The sequence below is a fragment of the Augochlora pura genome, chromosome 7 (assembly GCF_028453695.1).
Source record: "Augochlora pura isolate Apur16 chromosome 7, APUR_v2.2.1, whole genome shotgun sequence".
NCBI lineage: Eukaryota > Metazoa > Arthropoda > Insecta > Hymenoptera > Halictidae > Augochlora > Augochlora pura.
The window spans coordinates 36,504,298-36,526,264 of record NC_135778.1 but is presented as its reverse complement, the minus strand read 5'-3'; the positions used below and the strand labels follow the sequence as shown (position 1 = coordinate 36,526,264).

Genomic DNA, 21,967 nt, shown 5'->3' with positions numbered 1-21,967 from the left:
CCAACGTTACCGATAATTCATAAATTTCCGTTCGTTAGTAAGAATGCAGTATTTTGTATACTTTATTTCTTTTAAGGTTCCAATCAATGCGTATGACGTGTGTACTTGAATAATGAATCTTAATCTACATATTCCTTCCCTACTCCCATCTTTAACCCTATTTTCAATGTGTTTCCTTTCCTTGTTCGTTCCTTCATCACTACTATACATCGTTCTCTCATTTCTCATTTTCAATCTTCACCCCTATCATTCTTTTTTATGCTACCATTGATCTTTTTCCTATTTCTAATTGCAACAAACTAACTTTGTCATATATAAATAAGTGTAATGTAGATATAAATCTATAAATTTCGTTTCGAAAGATAGTATTATGACAATCTTTAATCGCATCTTAAATTAGCCTTTCACGTTCAAAGAGCCGAATAAGTCTGCTCCCTTTGCCAGTGCGAGAGGGTTGATCGCTCTTATCGACATCGAGTATCGTGGTGTAATACTGTTTCAAGGGCTACACGTAGATAGCGCTCTTTAACGGCCGAGGTGCACAAAAAGTGTGAAAGTCGTTTTGGTGGGGATGAAGCCGGGGCATTGAACAAAGGTTGGCTGCGTCGGTCGTGGAGCCGGCGGCGCATTCACGATTCAAACATGGCAGCGGCTACTAGCGTTGTCGTGCTCGACAGGGGCAACAATACCACCTGCACGATTAATTTACACGGTGTGTGCGCGCGTACGAATTACCGCAAACGAACAGATCTGCGAGTTCACCGTCAAACTTTCTCAGCATTCCCTTTGTACACGTTGATCGGCAACGCAGCGACCTAGTATTTTTTTGCGTGAGCCGTTTTTATTCCGACAGGGTATAATTCCACATCATCAGTTATCGTTACAGAAATATGTCAAACAAACAGTGGTAGATCACCGGCATTGTACACAACGCGAAGCATTGACAACGTGCCGCTCCCAGATCTGGTTCGCGTTTTCACAAATATTATCCAGGAGTACAAAGTGTGTGCGCGCCTTTACTCGGGAGCCTAACCTCTAGTTTTTGTGCAGTTCTACGTGCATTTGCGGTTTCATACCACAGATATAAATGTATATAAATATATAGATATATATTTATATATATTTTCACAAACTTTGAATTTTAACGTAGATACGAGGTGTTGTTTCTGCATTATTCGCTTGTGTTTTGCGGGATTAGTTGAATACGAATATCGTTCAAGGGACGTCCACCCGATGTTGTTGTAAACAGACCTCAGATTTTTTAAAAATTTTCGCCTATGAATGACAGTTACGTGACAAGCGTGCGCGACGGTAGTTACATATCGGTTGTGAATTAATGCTTAAATAAAAAGTTCACTGTCATGCTCGGGAGTTATGGCAATAAGAGAGCTGGATCTTTCATACTGACGAAACTTCTTTTTTTTTGTAGGGGCTACGGTGGTATCCTGGCGAGTGAATAATCAAGAACAACTGTTCGTAAGGTAAGTTTCGATATTTGTTCTAGTCGTACTGTAGACGTTTGCCTTATGAATATTCTGTACTTACGATTACATAACAATCACTGTTTCTCGAAGAAAAGATAGTCATTAACGTTCACCTGCATATTCTTTGTAAAATCAAAAGTATAACGGATGCACTTCTAAAAATGCGCAGTTACGGTCGCGATTAAAATGAAAACATTGTTAGGACCTAATTTAATCATTCGGTTTTTGAAATAGAAGTTATTTCGAAATCTTAATACAATTTCTTCTAAATACACTTTTGAAATTGGGAGTTGAGTATTGAGACATTTCACACATATAAATGTAACGAGTTAAATCACCGTATGATTATTTTCTTTTTGTTTAACATGAATATATATATTGTGTGCATTCTTAAATCACAGGCCAATTGAACAATTTTACGGAATAAATATCGTACACAGAAAGTTTACTTGAAATTCGATCGGCACTGTGTACCGCGCATGTATGATGTTAAAAGTATTAAATTTCGCTACAGCAGAAGTTTATTTTATAAAACAAACAACGAGAAATTGAAAAATACGGAAGTTTGCCACACGGATGCACTGTGCACGTATCTACCCTTGATATTATAAGCTCAATAATTTCAATAAAACGAAACAAATAAAATAAAAGCATCAAAATTAAAGTTCAGTTAATATAATCGTTTTATAGCATTATAGAGTGGTACGATTACTGAGAACATTTGTTGCCACAATAAAATGGTGGAATGACCATCGGAGAAAGTGACAATATAATTGAAAACAACCGTTTCACTCGATTTATGCTTTACTTTTGTTATACGTCGTAGCTTTCTTCTCAATTTACACGCATTGTTTGAATTGCGAAAATTATTTTACAGTAAACAATTTAATAAATAAAGAACGGTATCAAAGGAAAGCCAAAGCTCATTGATTATCAAATAAATGATTAAATACTTTCCAACCGGCGGTGAATTTTTGCAAGTAATATTAAATTACGCGAACGTGTCGCTTCGTATCCGCATGCAGCGTAATATCGTCATTTTCCATAAATTAATCCTGCCTCCTATGGAACCCTTCGATCCAATCCGATTTATAGTTGTTTGTCATTATTGCGATTGTGTAATATTTTTTGCTCGGTGCTTATATTTTTCCCGACATGATTTTACATTTGAAAAATACCTGAAGGAAATGCTGCAAAATTTATATAAATAAAATTATGACAGAATTACACGTATACTTAATGCAAATTATAATTTTCATAAATATCCAAAAGTAATTGTATAACAAGGTTTTTATGCAGTTAAAATACTGTAAAATTCAAGATAATCTTTCCATTGAAAAATATTAACGCTACTTTTACCGCGCGAAATTAATGTTTCCCTCAATTTGGTCTACGAAATAAAGCAATCCAGCAATCTAGTAATTCAGTTATCATTTTGCTCTCGTCATGCTCTACGTTCTACATCTCGCGTTCGAATAATTATGACCCGTGCACTATAGTCTAAAGCGTGATTCTAGCTAATCGAAATAATTCTTTTTCCAATGTTTCCTTGAATCGAATTTATATACAAGAAACATAAATATATCCATTTACAAGAATGGCTTCTCAAGGCTTTTCTCTACTTATGTCTATATTGTATTTTACAAAAAGTATGTGCAGAATACGTACAGACATATAAATACATAATTATAAGACACATATATAATGCATATAGTGTAACAAAACATTGTAATTACGCGACTATACACATATAGAAAGTAGACTTACTTTTTTGTGTCTGATTGGCATTCTTCACTATTTTCAGCGCATTTAATTATATTCTAGCTATATTATAACTACGTTACAACTAAATTCTGTATTATTAAACAATTATAATATATACATAAAACGTGTACAATCGGGTAAGAGGTAATATAACGAGAGTGATTCTGCTCGGTCGGAATCGCGTTTTCTACCACCGCGCGAAGAATTAGTCCGTCTCGGTGAAATTCGTTGGATGAAGAACGACGTCCTCGATTTCCATCGATAGGCGGATTGTTCGAAACGGTGGCAACTATTCGGGCGCGGTAATAAGAGCCGAAGACGTATACGCGACGAGTAAGACAAGTGTGCACACCTGCCCGAGAAAGAATCGCGCGTAAAAGCGCGGTGCCCGTGACGATCGTTTTAAAAGCAGCAGTCCGGGAGCAGACGTTGAAAAAACTGACGGAGCGAAGGCAAGGGCGCTCTGGACCAGTACATACCTTTTACACGAGGTTCAGGGCCCCTTGCCAGTTGCCAGTCATCGGTTCTTCCGACACTTAAAGGCGCTGTTGAGACCATCTGTCTGTCTCTTTCGCCGTTCCTACGGATACACGCGGCGATATTCTCGGTACGAATGCCGAAATCAATCCCAACCGCTCGGAAAAATCATGGGAAAACTGTGACTCTTTGGATCGGTGGTTGACCCTCCGAACAACTGATGACGGCTTCATTTTGGGCCGTTGTTTTATCGAAATTCCGATTTTTCTAACAGCTATAGAAGTATCAATACACAGTAAAGAAATAAAATAATTAATTATTAAATTAATTAATAATTTTTTGTATTATTATTTTAACACTAGAACTATCGCTAATCGGATTTTATGACAGCTGTTTTAGAACTATAGAGCTCTAACAGAACGCAGAGAAAATTCTGACTCTATATCTATTTAAATTCGACTGCTTTGGAGATATAGCACTGAATTTAATGCTCGAGATATTTTATCAGTTTAACAAATATCAATCGCGGAATTGAGAAATGAAATTTATATTGACAAGCTCTATCTCTTTTTATGACTAAGCTTATCTTAACAAGTACAGTTTCTTAGTATATTGAATTTGTCGGGGTTTGGATAAGCTATTTTCTTATGCAGATATAAATAGTTTCTATGCTAAATTTGTTCATCTTCGATAATAATCGTGACATTGTGGCTCGCGGCGAAAACGGTGGACAACGCTTGGCTTGTAATTTACTCCAATTTCCGTAGAAACGGTTATAAAAGTTGCGTCGGTATGTCTGACGTGATATGGATCTCTGCATCCGTGACGCGTCACCGAAACAGGCTATTGTCATCATTAGACCGCGGATTTTATGCATTTAATGCACCCACGGTTATCCGAAATTTTCTATTATTAGACCTCCAAGCAAATATCACTCGATCAAGTTAAAACAGAGGCAGCGTTAACATAAACGAACATCAATTATAAATTCTGCGAATTGGTAAAAATTCTCCTCGTGAATATCGCGTACTAGATCTCGTAATTAGTCTTACATCGATGTCGCCTCGATCGTGCTTTATGTATTTCGTATGCGTTGCAATTAATCGATTGATCTGAATAAAAACGTCGAGCGTCATTGAATAACGCGTAACGTTGAATGCGTAAAAAAAAAAAAGATTGAATTTGTTTGAAAAAGTAGGTACACGCTGACCGTCTTAGAAGCGCAGGAAAAAAAAACAGATGTTTCCCTTCTTACGATTTCACCGACCGCAGGAAGTGCTCATATGGTAGTTTCGTCTATGTTCAACATCTGTGAGCTCGAACGCAGGAGCTGAACGGAGAAACGAAACGGTGAAATTCGAGAAGAACTTCGACGATGCTAAACTGCTCAGAATCTTCGTATGGGAGAACAAGGGGTCCAACCCAAAGTTGGACAATTTAAATTGTCACGTGTTTCGTTACGGTTTACTGAAAAATTAAAGCTACTGGAAGGAGTAGCTTAATGAATATGTTCTCAGAAAATTGATGAAATTATAAATGATCCTAAAGATATTTAGGAGTCTTTTGGTCAGAGGGTCCCCCGTTGCAATTCTTTTAGACCACCATGCCATAAATATCGTAGTGTTGAGCATCTCTTTTCTGCCAATTAAGTCGATTAAATCAAAATTGAAATTCATTTCTTCTTTCATTAATTTAAACAAATTTCAAAGTATATAATAGTATTATTAATATCTTCTACAATTTTCACTGCTCTGTATTCGACATATGAATTTTATATCCAAGATCTTCAATGCTTTAATAGTGAGCATACAAAGATCTATTTATAACGAACAGAAAATTATAAATCTGATCACTGTGTCTAACAAAAAGGTAAAGAAAGAAAGCTAAATTAAAAATACATTTAAAACACGAGTTCCATGTTTCGCGATGGAAGACATTATCCTACGCCGTACGACTCTTGCCCCATTGAACACACTGCGCGTCTCACAGAAACCGATAGAACCGAATAATTGCATATCTCCGATAGCAATTCGATGGGTTTAGCCAATACGCGACGCGTGTTCGAGCAACCCGTTCAATCGAATTAATTGCTCGAACGTTGCTGCCGAACTCTTTTTCGACGCCGGGACGAAATCGTGGCCGAATCCGGCAACGAATCGTCGTCGTCGCGAGTACAAGAAGCGGGAAAACAGAAAGCACGCGTATTTGATTTTGACGAGCATCGTGCACGCGCGCGCGCGCGCGCGAGACACTCGAAATTTCGAAAAGCGAGCAACGCGTGTATATACAGGGCTCGCGGTGCTCTGTAGACGGAAAATAATGCTGCGGAGCGTTCAGAGCAGAATCCAGTTGAATGGGAATGTTGTAGAATGCCGGCAAAAACCGCAGACCCTGGGGATCATTAGTCTATGGCCGAGCCTATAACCCATCGCGGTATTATACCGGGTGAAACCTCGGCAAGTGATCTTTGTTCGAAACAAATCTACCGGTAAACAAAAGGGCGCCGCGTGGGCGCACGCGGAATCAAGAGTGCGAAATCTGTTTTTATTTGCACACCATCTAGACGGAGTTACGGTAATGCTCGGACATACAAATCCACCAGCTTTCTTCGATAGATATTTTGCAACATTCGATTTCTTTGTTCGTATTATTGGCGAATGCGCATTTGAGCTACCTGTTAAAATAATCGTTAAAATAATCGTCTTTATAACGTTATTTAATCGTCAGAGGATGGTATCGTGAGCGAGCCACTTCAATAATGAGTTCGTACATCCATGAAGCATCTTTTCTGAAAATTGTTAAAGTATTCGATCACCTTTCGGAACGCAATAACCTTTTTAAAACTGGACTAAACTATTTGAATATTTTCGAGATGTTAGACGGGGTAATTAATTGTATTAGAAGGGCGTTGTATTTGAAGTAATATGTAATCTTTTTCTATGTAATATATGGAGTACGTGACAAAGTTATACCAATGATACATAAAAAATAGATAGTCGAAAGATATCAACTAATTTACACTAGTCAAAAAATGCTCGATATTGCTATACTCAATTTTTATTCAACGCCCGTATCATGGTTGCCAACCTCGTAGTTGCGCGAAATCGTGGATAGAAGCCGCGCGAAGAATTTTCGCGCTCGCCTGTTCCGTTGCGTTTTACAGCGAGCAGTGTCGAGTCACGTACAATTCCGTTGACTTTTATGCACTTTGTACTGATTTTAATAATTCCACGCTCACGCGCATCGCTTTTTACGGTCGCGAGCGCGTCGCGAGACTAGAAACGCGCGGATCCTCCGAAGTACAGAGGAAGAAATTCTTGACGCGCGATTTCCAGTAAAGATTCGTATCGTTTCGTGGAAGTTCCATGGAAAATAGCACGGAGAGATCTTTTTTCGTTCCTGTTCGAGCCGAAGTTGGCGAGTTACGAACGACGAGCGGCGTTAACCTAATTTTTACGGGCTGCTCGTTAGCGCCGGCGAATTGTCGTTTAACAAAATTCATGCGACCGGTCAGCTGTCGCGACAAGATTTGAAATCCGGGCAACGAGGGCGACGGACCGCGCGCGGCGTCTAACGCCTATCATTCGCGAAGAATTCGCTCGTTCACGGCCCACTCGTCCACTTAGGGCCACCGCTGATTATGCACCGGCGCGCGCGGTCTTCTGTCCCAAAGAAAGCCGCCGAATCGCTCCGTTATCGCGATCCCTCGCAATAAATCCGTTACGTTCTTTGCACGTAACGCGGGAATCGTTCCTCCCGGAACGGGAGAATTTCGCCCTACGTTTCCATGCTCTCGATCTCGGGGCGTAGATCAATTTGTTTACTCTACTTCGAGTCGTTTTTTACTCGAACGCTTCCAAGTCGAACCATCGCGCGACTCGAGGATTATATTTTCTTGCCTCGAAATTCGGCTCGCCGCGGTTCCACCGTGTCATTATCCTAATTTTTACGAGTTCGGCTCGATGTGTGGGAGAATTATTGGCTTGTAATCACCGACCAATTATCCATTGTTGGGATTATTGTCAGGGAACAGGTGTTTATCGTTGTTCACCTCTTTTTTTTATCGTCGTTGTTATTATCATTGTTCGAGGCCAGCGATTCGGAATCTGGTTGCAGCGAATCGCTCGCAGTAATTATACAGTGGGACTTTATCGTATTTGCGAGATGGAGCGTTCGATGGACATCGATCTTAAAAATACATGGCTCGTTATACAAAAATCCACGGTATTGTTAATTCATTATAAAATTGTAAATCATTGATAGCTAGTGTATTCCAATATTCTTTCTGTCAATAGCAATCGTTTGATGCACTTATGACAGAAATGATTAGGACGATTTAAAGGTTGCTTATATACTTAAATAAATAAAAAATATTAGCCTTGGTTCATTGAAATGATCATGAAAGAAAATAAGCGTCGCACACGAAATTTGTGTTATTCTATTATCAAAATCTGAGAATAAAAGTGAATTAACACACACGAGAAGCAAACCTGTCTCGTAAAAGAAATCATAGTGCAGTAACGGCGGCAGTTTTTATTCTGCATAATGTTTCACGGTTTAGTCATCGTAATTCGATGTCTAGTAATTTAGTCCTCCGGTCTCATCGTTATTTAAAGACTCATCGTTATTTAAAGTCAAAGAAAATTGCTGCGAAATTACAATTCACCTGCAACCCATCAAATTAATTACATTAACCCCTTGCGCTATAATAACGAGTCAGACTCGTGGTGAAGATATCATGCAAGCTCTACTAAATACGATTATTATTAATTTCTTCCACGTCTAAGTAAAAATAAATTCTTCTGTTACCAGAGTATAGAAACGAAGGTAACTAAAGGCAACATAGGAAGAAAAATATTGTTTGATCCTAAAAATGATTAAATCGGACAAGTGCTAATCGTCGCAGCTTGAAAGGAACAATAGTGCAGTGGGTTAATATAAATGTGACATTATGTAAACGATCAAGCTTCTCGTAGTCACAGTTCAGTTACGAAGTGAACAAAGTGTCTAGAAACGAATTAATTAATTAGATTGTTTATTTTATCAAATAAAAGCTTCCATTCCCTAAAATCAATTCGTAATTGATATCGCGCCGATCGTTGCCTAAATACGAACCCGAGGAAGCCATGATCGTACCCGGAACGAGCCCTGGATTATTTTAACACGCCCACTACCCCTGTCGCATACGTATAAGTTCCTCGTTGAAGTAGGGTCGTCCGTCGATATCGGTCGTTTTATTGGCGGAGTTTATGGTCGCGACGACGTCGGAAAATTCGTGCGGCCGTAGAATTTTTTGCCGTGAACATTTTCGTTTATCGGCAGCTGCCGGGTTCCGCGGACCGCGGCGCACCGGCGGGCGGTCGTCGTAGCTCCGCGGGAAACGTTTTCGCAGGGCGAACGGGCAAGTCCGTGGGAGGGGGTGGCGTGGAATAGTCCGCCACGGTGCAGGCAACCCGGTGTAAACGTGTCCGACCTAGTATAAATAGGTTTGCTTCTTGCCCGCCTTAGTTAAACAAAGTTCCACCGCGCCCAGGAACCATTGGCAGAGGAGAGGAGAAGTTCGGGAGGAGAGAGAGAGAGCCTTGCTAATCCTGCCTGCTTGCTCGCCTCTCCTCCTGGGCGCTGGGCGCTGTTGCTGTTGCTACCACTGTATAGGGGGAGCGCGGTCGCCGATGTTGCTGATGCTCCCCGGGCCGCGCCACTGTTACCATTGAAAAGAGGAAAACGCAAAAACTGTCAGCTTCCAGTCGAAACTTCGTGCCCGTCGACCGTTCGTGTTTACCGGGTGGCCACGTCGAATCTCGAGGAAACTCTCCGGTGGGCCGCACGCGCGCGGTGCTCGCACGCGTTTTGTAATCGAACGGAATCGTCTCGCGCGCCTCGTAACATCCGACGAGAGACCGTTCGCGCAATTACGCCGGTCTCTGTCCTTCGGCTTCCGGCGATTTAACCTAACCTAGCTGTTGTGCACTGTACAAAATCGGGATTTGCATAAACGTCTGGCAATGTTGCATTCGGTTTACATAATTTCTGATTGGATTGCAGGCTTTATGCATCGGCAACGGGTAGATCCGCTAATGGCGCGCAACGTCGCGAAAATATCGCGATCGTTCTCGAAAGTGTCTTCGCAATTCAGAATTCCTCGAATATTCCTCAGAATCTTCGAAACATTGAAATTCTTTCAAATCTCAAAGTTCTCACGAAGTCTTTGTTTTTACACTTGAAAAATTGTACAAAAGTAATATGCAAGGAATTAATAATTCAATTATGATCAATTCTGCTCGTTAGGTGGAAAAGTTATTGTCAAAAGTATTTCAGTATAGAGAAGATCTTGCTGGTTCTTGTCTTCCATACATCCTAACGAATAGTGGCTTTTTTAATATATTATCACAAGAATTTAGCCACAAGTTATTGTCTCTTAGAACAGAAAATTTCGATACCGCAAAAAAAAGAAAATATAAACTGTTTAATAAATTTTTCAATATCGGTATTAATTTCAGTAGCGAACCATCGACTTGTTCTGAACAACACATTTTCATCGACGCTTCTTGCATGATCTCCACATTTAGAACAGAATCATTAATCTCCTTTTAGGTGCAACGGAATCGTTGGAAGAGCTATTAATGCGCTTCCGGTAGCGTATAATGTTATACTCCTTGAAAGGATAATTTATTGTTTATCGAGTCTGCAATTTCTTTTAGATGTGGCAAGTACAATCATGAAGAAAAAGTGCTATTAACGTACACTTCCAGTAGGTATAGTATAAAATTCTTCGGAAAGATGATTTATCGCTCGTTGAAAAAACAAGGTTTGTTATTTTTCTATTTGCGAGAGATGAGCTTGAATGATTAAAATTTTTTGGAGAAGTGGTCTATTTCCGATCGTCTAATTAAGTTTCAAAGAGAAATATCGCGAATTGCCACTGTAAATTTTCCGTACACGTTGAACATCATTCAGTAGTTCACTGTCGTGGCTGTTCCGACTAGGAGCAACGCAAAAACTCTATTGCAGCGCACGGTTAAGGTAGGAAAACTGGAACCTCGGTGTACATGCACCGGGTGCCATTTTAAATAAACCGCGCTGAACAATAGAATACTGAATTTACGAGAAATAAAGGCAGAAACGATGTTGAATATTAAGGGGGGCTGAACCGAGGACGACGGCATAACGAGGTCGTCGTCACCGTGATACATTAGATTTTATCAAATTCAAAAGTTTTATATTTATAAATTAATTTTCGCCTGAGACATAAGGCTGAACTAGAAATATGGGTACAAAATAAATATTCCATGGTGTCATTAAAACCTTTTGTCGTGCTTTAAAGAGTCAGACTCGCGGTGCAGATTTCTAGTAATTATTAATATAAAATAATATGGTATAATTAAAATAACAGATTTCTTAACTGATCTGTCGAGATTATCTTTTTTCATCTTAGAAATGATTAGAATCATTGTGATCGCAAAGAAAATGGTATGGCCAAGAGGTTAACCCTTTGAACTCGATGCCATTTCAACTACAAATCTAAAATAATTTTTCCGCTGTCTCGCGACTCGTATAACAATTTTTAAAATCTAAGCTTTGGCGGTATCTATAAAAATAATTTTGGAACGTATTACAACAATTTTATTAACAGGGTCGCCACTCGAGGGCAAAGGGTTAATAAATATACCGAACCACATTAATGTCGAACCAATTATGTCGAAAACTGGCAATAAAATTAAGCGATTGCAAATAGTAAAATTTCTAGAAATTCAAACGTCCACCATTGTTATTTAATCTTGGATAAATATCATAGATATTTTCGTACCATCGATGTACAGTTTGTTACAACAAATCGTTTCGCGTGTTCATTTGCATTGAAATAAAACAAACAAATAAAGTATTTTCCGTATGAATCCGCGCGCACGGGCAATTACAGCAGCCACGTTTTCGAAGCAGCGGCTTTTTGAGTGTTTCTACGTTTTTATTTACGCAACCTTCTACTAATTTCTTGAAACAAGTGTTTTGGAAATGCCGCGTCCTGTTTAAACCTGTTTACAGAACCTAACCTACCGTACGTGTACTAATTACACGGGTTTTTATTCTTGAAAGCTCGAGCAATGAAGTTTGTCCTGAATTATTAACCAATGTCTAACGATACGACTGAAAACTGTTTGATAAGAAGAAAATTGTTTAACAAGAAAAATGTATATGCAAGTCAATCTAATTTGTAGAACGTTTCTTCTCTATTGAAATGATTATAAAACAGAGCAACATTAATAAAATTGGCGCGACAAGTAAATTACAAATTTAACAAATTTGTATGGTTAATTTACATTTATCGCGCGTGTAGATACTCGTGCACCGAATCGGAAATTATCGATTGAATATTCTCCCATTAAATCACCGAAAAATGATTGAACAACAACCGTAACGGCAACAGCACCAACCTTGCACGGGATACGCTCGTAAATTACGAATTCATAAAGCTAATGGTTCTTTTTCGATAAACCGATCGCGATCAATTAACGATAATATCGACGTTTTTATTGGTACGCGGGTACCCGGTCGGAATTAAAAGTTGTACATTTACCTGGGAAAGGTGGATTGATATCGCGCGATCGCCGGGTGCTTCGTACAACCGGCGCGGCGTTCTTCTCGTCGACGCCGCTAGAAATTCACGTGATTCGATTCTCGACTGCTCTAGATTTCAGTTCCACGTAAAAGGGGCATTGTTGTGTAATATTCGTCTTCTTTCGATCGAGCATCTGAATAAATTATACACCCGTGTTTACGCAATGTCCCGTTAAGCTTTGCGCAATGTTTCATTAAGAAACCAAGATTACTGATCTAAATAAATTGAAAGAAAAACAAAAAATATGGTGTCTGCGTTGCCTCATTATACAACCTTATTTAAACATATGCTATGCGCAACGTTCCTTTTTGTTGATTATAGGAAATCGATTTTGTTCGATTCCGATCTGCGAGGCGTGTTGCAAAGAAATGTTGAAGGTTCGATTGATTGTGAAACGATTAGGTATTATACCTGGTATATCATCTTCTTTAACGGAGATTGAAATATCATTGAATTTTATATGAACACAGTACCAGTTTCATAATTAATTCGTTTAGGTGAGTCTAAAGTATAATGCATCGGTTCAGAAGATTTTCTTTGATTTGACATATAGTCTCGTGATATGATTAAAGATCAAGTTAATTGTAAATTGAATTGTGTGGCAAATTTTTGCCAACGAAAACTTGTCGACAATTCAACAACGCAGTGTTTCAATAGTTTTGTGGAATAAAGCTAAATTTGTTCGCAAATGCATTGCAGAAATTGCTCAGAAATGTTAGTATAAGTTCAAGGGGACATCGATAATTCTGTACCATAGTCAGCGACGATCGTTTCCTCTGAATGAGCAAATTATTTCTTGCTAATCAAGAAACTTCGTAGCGCTTCCAGATTTTCTTATATTGAATCAAAAGATGGCTATTTTTCTGATTATTATAACAAGTTTCCTCAGTTCCCTCATGTTTGCCAAAATACTAAAATGACCGTTTATCAGGACGATTTCCTAAAACGGCCCTCTTCTAGTCTTCTGGCTATCAGTAATCTTCTCTACAAATAAAAATGGTCCCAGCATTTCGGTTCCCAGATGGTTGCCAAAATACAAATGGTCTTTCGTTTAGGTAATTTCTGGGATTCCATCTAAAGATACAGTTTCGCTGAATATTTTCACGATTTACCCCTTTGCAAAGTGATTATTAACCCGGCTATCAATAATTCTCTTCTAGAAATAAAAATGGTCCCACCTAATCTCGGCACTCAGACAATTGCCAAAGCACTAAATCATCTTTTACTTAGGCAATTTCTTCGATTTCATCTAAATATACAGTTTGAATGAAATATACAGTTTGTGCAAATTGATTATTGGCGCCCTCGTGTAGCATTAGCCGCGCAGATAAAAATGGCCCCGGTTTTCGTCGTTCCCAGATGCATGTTAAAGATATTAAACGATCCGTACCGAACGATTTGTCAAGAATAATTTCTCAGATACGATCGGTAGGTGTGGTTTCGCTGAAAATTTTCTTGATTTACTCTGCGCGAAAGGGCATTCTGTAGCATACCAGGCGTAACCGCGTTGAGAATTGGGTGCCGTTCACGAGCAGCAGCGGAGGGAGCAGCAGTAGCAACGGGGGATAACAGCAGCTAGAAACGAGCAGGAGGAGAGGTTGGAAACTGTGATGCCTGCAAAAAGCACGGCAGACAGCGCCGATCGTTTTTGCTTGGCGTCAGCCGCGTTCCTACCACCGCGTTGTACTTCGTGGTGGTACATCGCTCCCTTCATCTCTCTCTCTCTCTTGCTCGCTCTCTTCCTTCCTTCTCTCTCTCACTCTCTCTCTCTCCGTCTCTCTTCAATTCGCCTTCTCTCCTCGGCTTTCTCTTCTCGCCTCCTCTTTCCTCGCTCCGCGAGCCCTTCCTATATATTCCATTCGCCTCGAAAGATCGTGCAAACGGATGGGATTACCTCCACCTACTACAGTTTACGCATCCAGGAAAATAGATTACATTGTTGACTCGAAGGATGCGAGACGATATCCACGCGCGTAGACGCATTGATAACGAATACGTCGCGTCCGAGAGAGAGTCAAGACGCGATCTTCCGGTCGATAATTGCCCCGCCAGCCCTTGGTCTCCCTTCGGCGGCGGTGTTCGCTGTTCGTGTCGCTGACTCCCCGCTCCAGAAATTGCTCGGAGCCGACTTGGTCCGGTTGCTGGAATAAAGTTGACAAATTAATCGCTCCTTTGATCGTTCTAAAATTTCATCTTTAAATTTCAATAAAATCATGTATGTGTAAATTTATAAAAATTAATAAAGAAAAGGAAAAAGAGCTATAGTATGAGACAAAGTTAATCAGAAAATGAGTGAATTAGTCGAGTACTCGAACGTCATTAATAATTTCATCTTCTCTCAGTCCGCAGGTTCTCAGTACTTTTGATAAAAGAACATAATTTGCGGTATTATTCGCTATTTTGCTGGACGGTATAGATTGTTCTTCGTCTGAGAGGTAACCTAATTTTAGTAGTATTTATCTTTTACAAGCTGGCAACCACTTGAATCCACTATTTATCGCGTCAGGTGTGTACTGGAATATTAAAGCAAATCTCCAAATACTACTCCGTCAGCTTATGTCTACGAATATGTTAATACGACCGAGATCGGTGTGCAAAAAAGAAGATCATAAATAAATTGAATCATGAAATGATTTTTGAGAAAAGTCTATTTCGTATTCAACCCTTTGCGCTACGACTTCTTTCACGCTACTTCCGTTTCTATACTTTGTTAACAGAAGAATATAATTTGATTTCGATTTAAAAGAAATGAATAATATTCATATTTAATAAAACCTGCGCGGAATCTTTATCACGAGTCTGATTGGTTATTATAGTGCAAGGGGTTAACAGGAACGTCCATGATTGTTAATACGTGGAATCTATAACCTTCGCATAGTTTCACCGATCCGAACCTATATTATTCGTAACAAATTCGCGCGTGAATCCTAATTTCGCGGATATTCCACGGTAACACGGTTCCCCGTTGGTATTCCGTTTGAGAGTCGTCTTCCCGGCCCCTGACAACATTGACTAATGGTTACCGCGTACCCGCCCCCGAACTTTATACTTTCTCTTTGCACATACATGAAGAAAGTAAAAGACGAAAGAAAGTAGATCTTTAAAAAAAAGACGAGAAAGAGCGGAGCAGAAAAGGAGAAACGCGATAGCGTTCGAAAGAAAAAGAACGGGAGACAAAGCGGGAACGATGAGAAACGGACGAACAATAGAACTGGAAGAAACATTATTAAACGAACAACGCGGAAAATGCCGGGGCATTAGGAACGAATGGCGAATTTAGAGATTCGGGAAATTTGCATCTTCATGGATAATTGTCAAAGTACCCAAATACTATAATTTCGTGTCAAGTGTTTAAGCTGGCAATGTGAAGAAATGTTACAGAAAGAACATCGTAGAATTTGAAAATGGTTAAAAAGTCATAGAGTAGGAAACCGAATAAAAATTTTCCTTTCATTAATAATATTGACGAATATTTACAAAAAATTGTAAAAATCATTCGTCCATGATTTCTAAAACGCGCATAAACTTGCAATGCTTTTATAGAAAACACACCTCTGTCGAGTCACAGAATGCGAATGTGTCGCTTAACGATGTTCAACGCTCTAGTCTACGCAAAAACATACAACTCATTATCTAATCAGCATTGAACTATAAATATGGCAGCGTTGAGCAGCGATGATCAATAATAAACACGGTTTTTTTTTCGGCGATAAAACATGAGGAGCTGCTAGAGAACCGGTGAATGTAAATGCACGGATACAGAATACAAATGTCCGAAAGAATCAAAATCGACTGCCGGATACGAATATCTAATTAAATTTGCTCCAGCACTTAAATCAACCATCAATTCTTTCTACGTTTCAGTAAGCAAGCTGTGTTCGATGGAAAAAAGGCTATTAGAGGAGGCATACCATTTGTCTTCCGTAAGTAAGCGCCGCCAGAAAAAAACAGCTCGGTGAAATAATTGCGATAAACATTAAACGACGAGGTTCGAACAGTTTATTTCAGCTCCTATAATGGAAGCTGTTAAATCGTGTCTTTAAACAGATGCGTTCAATAGTATTTTAACGTAAAACTAGATTACAGTCAATGAAATCGCGTTGAAGCAATTATTTTCCGAGCTGAAAATATATTCTTTTTATCGCTGTTACTCGATAACTGCGTCCGCGATGTATAAAATATTAATCGTCCATTGATTTTCTGTGGATTAGCGCAATTCGGCGCGTGGACGTTCGGGCCACCCCATGGGTTCGCAAGGATCATCCGTTGGAACGTGGAAAAGTCACCGGAACGATTACCAAGCGGCGACGTCGAGGCAATATTCTCCATTATGGATAGCGAATTCACCCGTTCAATGTGGAATTACCCCTTTAGGTTAACGTACAGACTAATCCTTCGGGAAAAGGAACTACACTTTAACATCGGCGTGTACAACCCCAGCAAGGATCACACGTTTAGCTTTAACTTGTTGTTACACACCTACTTTAAAGTGCCGGATGTCAGAAGATGTCAGATCACGGGTCTCCACGGATGCACTTTTATCGACAAGGTATGCAATTGGCATCGCACTTCATAAAAAGAAAACGTAACTTCATAAAAAGATACGAAACTTCATAAAAAAAACGAAACTTCATAAAAGTGGCAAAAACCCAGACTTTGTTACATATATATATTTCATGCGCTTACTCTTCTTGCAGACAAGAGACAACCAAATCTTTCAAGAAGGCCGCGATGTAGTGACGGTGTGCGAATGGACGGACAGAATTTACCAAAACACGCAGCCGGAACACATCATCACCAACGTTGTGTCCGGTAGGAAAATGCGCGTGCAAAAGTACAATTTCCCGGACACGGTGGTGTGGAATCCGTGGCAGGAGAAGGCCCGCGACATCCCCGACTTCGGCGACGACGAATTTCCAAATATGATATGCGTGGAGAGCGGACACGTCAGTAGCCCAGTGATATTATTACCTGGAACAGCTTTTGAAGCCAGTCAAATCTTACAGGTGACGCAAACATCATTTTCTCTAAATATACTTAACGGAGAAATTATGCCTTTTTCTGGTTTGTATAAGTTATTTTAATACGTCCTATATTCCCATAGAACGTAGCCCTATAAATTTGTCGCTTTTTGTCAATCTGTGCAATGATGTTTCGGAGTAAACATTTTTTTTTAACTTAAAGGAATAATTACAAATGTGTTTGTATATTTTAGGTAATGTGAGTAGAGGGTGGACCGACTTCGCACGTAACATCCGGAAGTAATTCCAATGCATTGCATCCGGTCTCCTCTGCACCAGGTACCGTCTGGCGAACCGGTGCCGGGTGGCTATACATGCCACCGCCACCACCTCCACCACCGCCACCGCCAACGTCCTCGACACATCAGTCGCACCTCCATGCGCATTGTATCGCTCAGACTTGCACTATATGTTCTCTCAATCTTTGAATCCTTATTATCCGAGAAAACAATGATTCTCGGTTATCGTGGCAATATTCTATTCCGTTTTGTTTTGTTTTTTTTTATATTGAATGTCTCAGTATTTAGAGCCGTGAACATTTTTTACTGTGTATAAAAGAACTAGATGCTGCGTAGCTGTTCGCATTTTATACCGGTATAAGATATCGTACTAATCGCTAGAGGATTTTTAAGATCATTGAAATTTTGTAAAGTATCAATCATCGGTACGGTTCAAACATCGTTAGGTTTGTTCGACGGAATTAAATCCGAACAAATGCGGTTGAAAATTATATACATTTAGATCGATGAAAATTGCGACGTCAACGTACTTCAAACTTTTTAATTTCTCTATAAAAATTTGTTCGAACAATAAATTTAGCAATCATAATGGTTGGAAGGAAAGTATAATTCTTATTTATGAATATTTTGATTTCCGGGACAATTAATATTGTCACTCGTACAGTTCCTTTTCTACGGTAAATTTTTTACGGTATTATCCCAGAATAGTAATGTGCGGAACGAAATTTATAAAATTACTAATCTTTTCAGGACTCCGAATGCTCTTCAATATACGGTAGTGTATGCATAACTACGGTTGTCACGCAAATTAACGATAGATTTATTTAAATATTTCATTTGTATAGTTGACTAACCAATTTTTTGATGCCAGCACAAATAATATGTATATTTTTTAGTACATTCCATGCGCTATATAGTGACAATGTTCTAATACAAAAAAGAAAGAATCAGACTGCGCTGTGCTGAACGCAATATCTGTCAACTGACAGGATTTTTCACTTATTTCATTTTTTCTTCATAAAACAACGCGTAAGACGGAATTTTAGAAACACAACTAGGTATACTTTCAAGCATAAGTAGAGAATTTAATTGCATTAAGCATTTACAATAATGGGTGCAACACACTGACAAAGCGATACAGATATGGTGCTAATGTTACAGGTATAATATTGTAATGATAGATAGTTACAGTAATTAAGCTCAATCAGCATTCTTTATTATTGTTGTAGTGTTAGCAGCTGGAAAAGAAAAGAAACTTTTTATCAGGTTTTCAAAATACGTTCTATCTTCTGTCTTACCTTGTGCAGAAGGACAAAAAGCATACAGTAACAATATATCATCGAAATAGACGTAAGCAAATATTTATACCGAACATTATTATGATACTAGTATGAATAAGAAACAGAATAATTTCATGTGTGTGCAAAACATTTGTAAAAATATTATCTCGTCAACGTTTTATCCATTAACTAACTTTCTAGTGTGACGAGAAACGACTTCGAAAAACATGCTAATACTTTTGCCACTCAGTCATTAATAGTTGGATCATTGTTAAGCACTATGTTATACAAGGGAGGTCTCGATAATTTAGTGCAAAACTTAGAATATATTTATGTTTCATTTTGGAGATAGGACATAATTTATAGGACATTATAATTCCAGTTACTACAATAATAACTTCTTTTAATATTTTTGATAATTAAATATCAAACACATTTTCATATTTTCGCATTTCAAGTATTTTTGCGTCGGCCAACGAATTAATACATTACGTAACTTAATGTCTGAATTCGTGATGTATCAACTAAGCGGTAAAACACATTCCCTAGAAAGAATTGTAGATTTAGCCTCACGATTATTACAGATTAACCAACATGTTTGACAGACTCGGTTCAGAATTGTAATTCTGATAATTAAGTTCTGCATTACATTATTGAGTTATTCCATGCAGATAGCGTTGATATACTGGAATTTTTAATCAAGGCTCCCAAGTGTAAGGAACGAGTTACATGACCTATTAATAATTTTATTGCTCCTAAATAGTTATGTAATATAATTGTATCTCCTTTATCTAAATGATATACATTCCTTGTGTATATATTTGTTATTTTTGTCAGAAACACGTACATATACAACAATTAACTAATAATCATCTAATTAGAATTACAATTTTGAAACTGATTAATATGATTGTATAACAAATGATAAAAAATTCCACAATTTTTTTAAGTCAGTGGAAAAGAATGTTTTAAGGAAACGAAATGAAATTAATATTAATCCCAGAAATAATACATATTTATTCCTAAACATCAGCCTATTGTTAATGAAAAATCATACAATATGCTGTCAATGGTCATTCTACAAGTAAGGTTTTTATCCAAAGAAAGTAAGACTGAAATTTAGCAGTTAGGCGAATTATTATAAAACAATGTTGCCAAGGAATTTTTCTTTTCCAATGACTTTTAAAATGTAACATTTCTCATTTTTCTCATTTAACATATTTCAGCGATACTTAACAGCTTTTCATAAAAGAATTCGACTTATTAATCCATTCGAATGTAAAATTATATTCGTTAATCTACGGTTAAAAAAACAAAAAAAAACGAATTTTCTTTGTTCATTAAATTTTTAAAAGTCTGTAATCTAAGAAATACCTGACACGTAATTATTACGTATTTTTACGGTAGATTAAAAATATTTATAGATGCTTAAAAAGAATGAGAATTTTTCTAAATTTCATTCAATTTAATCTTACTCAAATCCTACTCGACTTGTCTCATTAGAGTGCCATTCGTCGCGCATTAAATTAATTTATACAGTGGCAAATAGCACACTTTTTTTCATATGTTTAAGTAAGGATTCATGTCACAATATTTGCCATCAATCTACAAATTCAAGAATATGTCATAGATTAAAATTTTCAAATCGTGAAAGTAATTTCACAAATCATTTGGTATAATGCAATTAAAACTTTATTTTATTTAAACGCGCGCATAATGTATGCAGTATTTGAAGTTTTTATTATAACACAACATGAATGCTCAATATACAATGTCGTTCCTTACATGTTGAAAATTCAAAGATCTGTAATTATCCGGGGGAAATAATCTCCTTCTAGACATATTACAAAGCTAAAGCAGCACCCAGAGAAAACTAAAAAATGACATTGGGAATGCTTTAACAAATTAGGAATAAGTGAAATTGTTTTTAATCTCAAAAGAGACTAATTCATAAGGGTTTCGGTCTTTAGAGGCTAGACAGTATATTTGTCATACGACATGGCATATTACTTTTTTTCCCATGTTAGCAATAAGATTTGGTCTTCCAACAAGTGATACATATGGAACTACAAAATCACATGTTTTGTATTGCCTTGACATTGATATTCCAGATATCTGTAATTTGTACGAATATTTCCAATTCTCGATTAAACAATATGTTAAAAATGTACTCTTTCTGGGAAAGTGCAATAAAATATGGGAAATAAATATGAAGCAAGCCCTTTTTTAAGAAAATACTTTACATTGTCTTTACAAATTTTATAATGCTTATCATCTTATACTTTAACACAATATAATACATTTGTTATGTTCACTTTGCACTAGTACTATGTCTTTAATCTCATAAGAACAAAGCGACATATTGAAGGCGTTAAGAAAGAGCAATAACAGTAGTATTACCGAGATACATTGCCGCAGGATAAATATTAAAAATTTCTAAAATAAAACAGACTTTTTAATTGATGTAAACAACAAGCATGTAGAAATGCAGGATATACATACGCGTTTGACTATACAATTCACATGATTATCTTTCGTGTTTTACTTTCTTGTAAAATTATTACCGTGTAAATTTATTGATCATTCTGTAGAAGATCGATGCTAGGCACAAGTGGAAAATTACGAAACTATTACTCCGTAAGAGTAACAGTTAGCTATAAATAATGATAGCTGCCGATAAAATTTAAGTGTTTCATAAAAAAAGAAACAAATAATCGAACAAGTTTGAAGTACAGTGCTTAGAAGTTACCTAATACTGAATTCATATTTTTCGTTTCGAAGAAAAAGAACAAGACAAAAATATTATTGAAAAAAAAAACAGATTTTTGGTTTCTTCTTTTTTTTATTTTCGTCACTTCCAACTAATAAACCTGAAATGCTCAAAAACAGTGCGAAGCTTTAATGAAATCAACGTTATTTTAAGCATTAATATTTAGTAATGTGATGTAACGATAACAAATTCAACAGTTAATTTTAAGAAAGGAAATAAAAGTCTGTTGTCATTAAATCGATAGTTATTTCATTACAAGAATAGGCACTCTCAGGAACGATCACATTACGTTTATTGCAAACAATTGTCAACAGTAAA

The 21,967-nt window shown here is 37.7% G+C and overlaps 1 protein-coding gene across 2 annotated transcripts; it reads left to right on the top strand.

The window, feature by feature from the left end:
• The first annotated feature begins 598 nt into the window (after positions 1-598).
• LOC144472542 (uncharacterized) lies at positions 599-21,869 on the top strand. 2 transcript variants are annotated; one of them, XR_013494433.1, is made up of 7 exons: positions 599-712; positions 1,430-1,481; positions 16,204-16,262; positions 16,551-16,888; positions 17,037-17,345; positions 17,555-18,760; positions 18,829-21,869. XR_013494433.1 is itself a non-coding variant. In XM_078185725.1 (6 exons), the coding sequence occupies exons 1-6, from the start codon at positions 643-645 to the stop codon at positions 17,561-17,563; spliced, it is 837 nt and encodes a 278-aa protein (XP_078041851.1). In that variant the 5' UTR covers positions 599-642; the 3' UTR covers positions 17,564-21,869. The 2 variants fall into 2 exon arrangements, 1 of the variants encoding a protein (XP_078041851.1); XM_078185725.1 differs by having other exon boundaries at positions 17,555-21,869.
• The last annotated feature ends 98 nt before the right edge of the window (positions 21,870-21,967 follow it).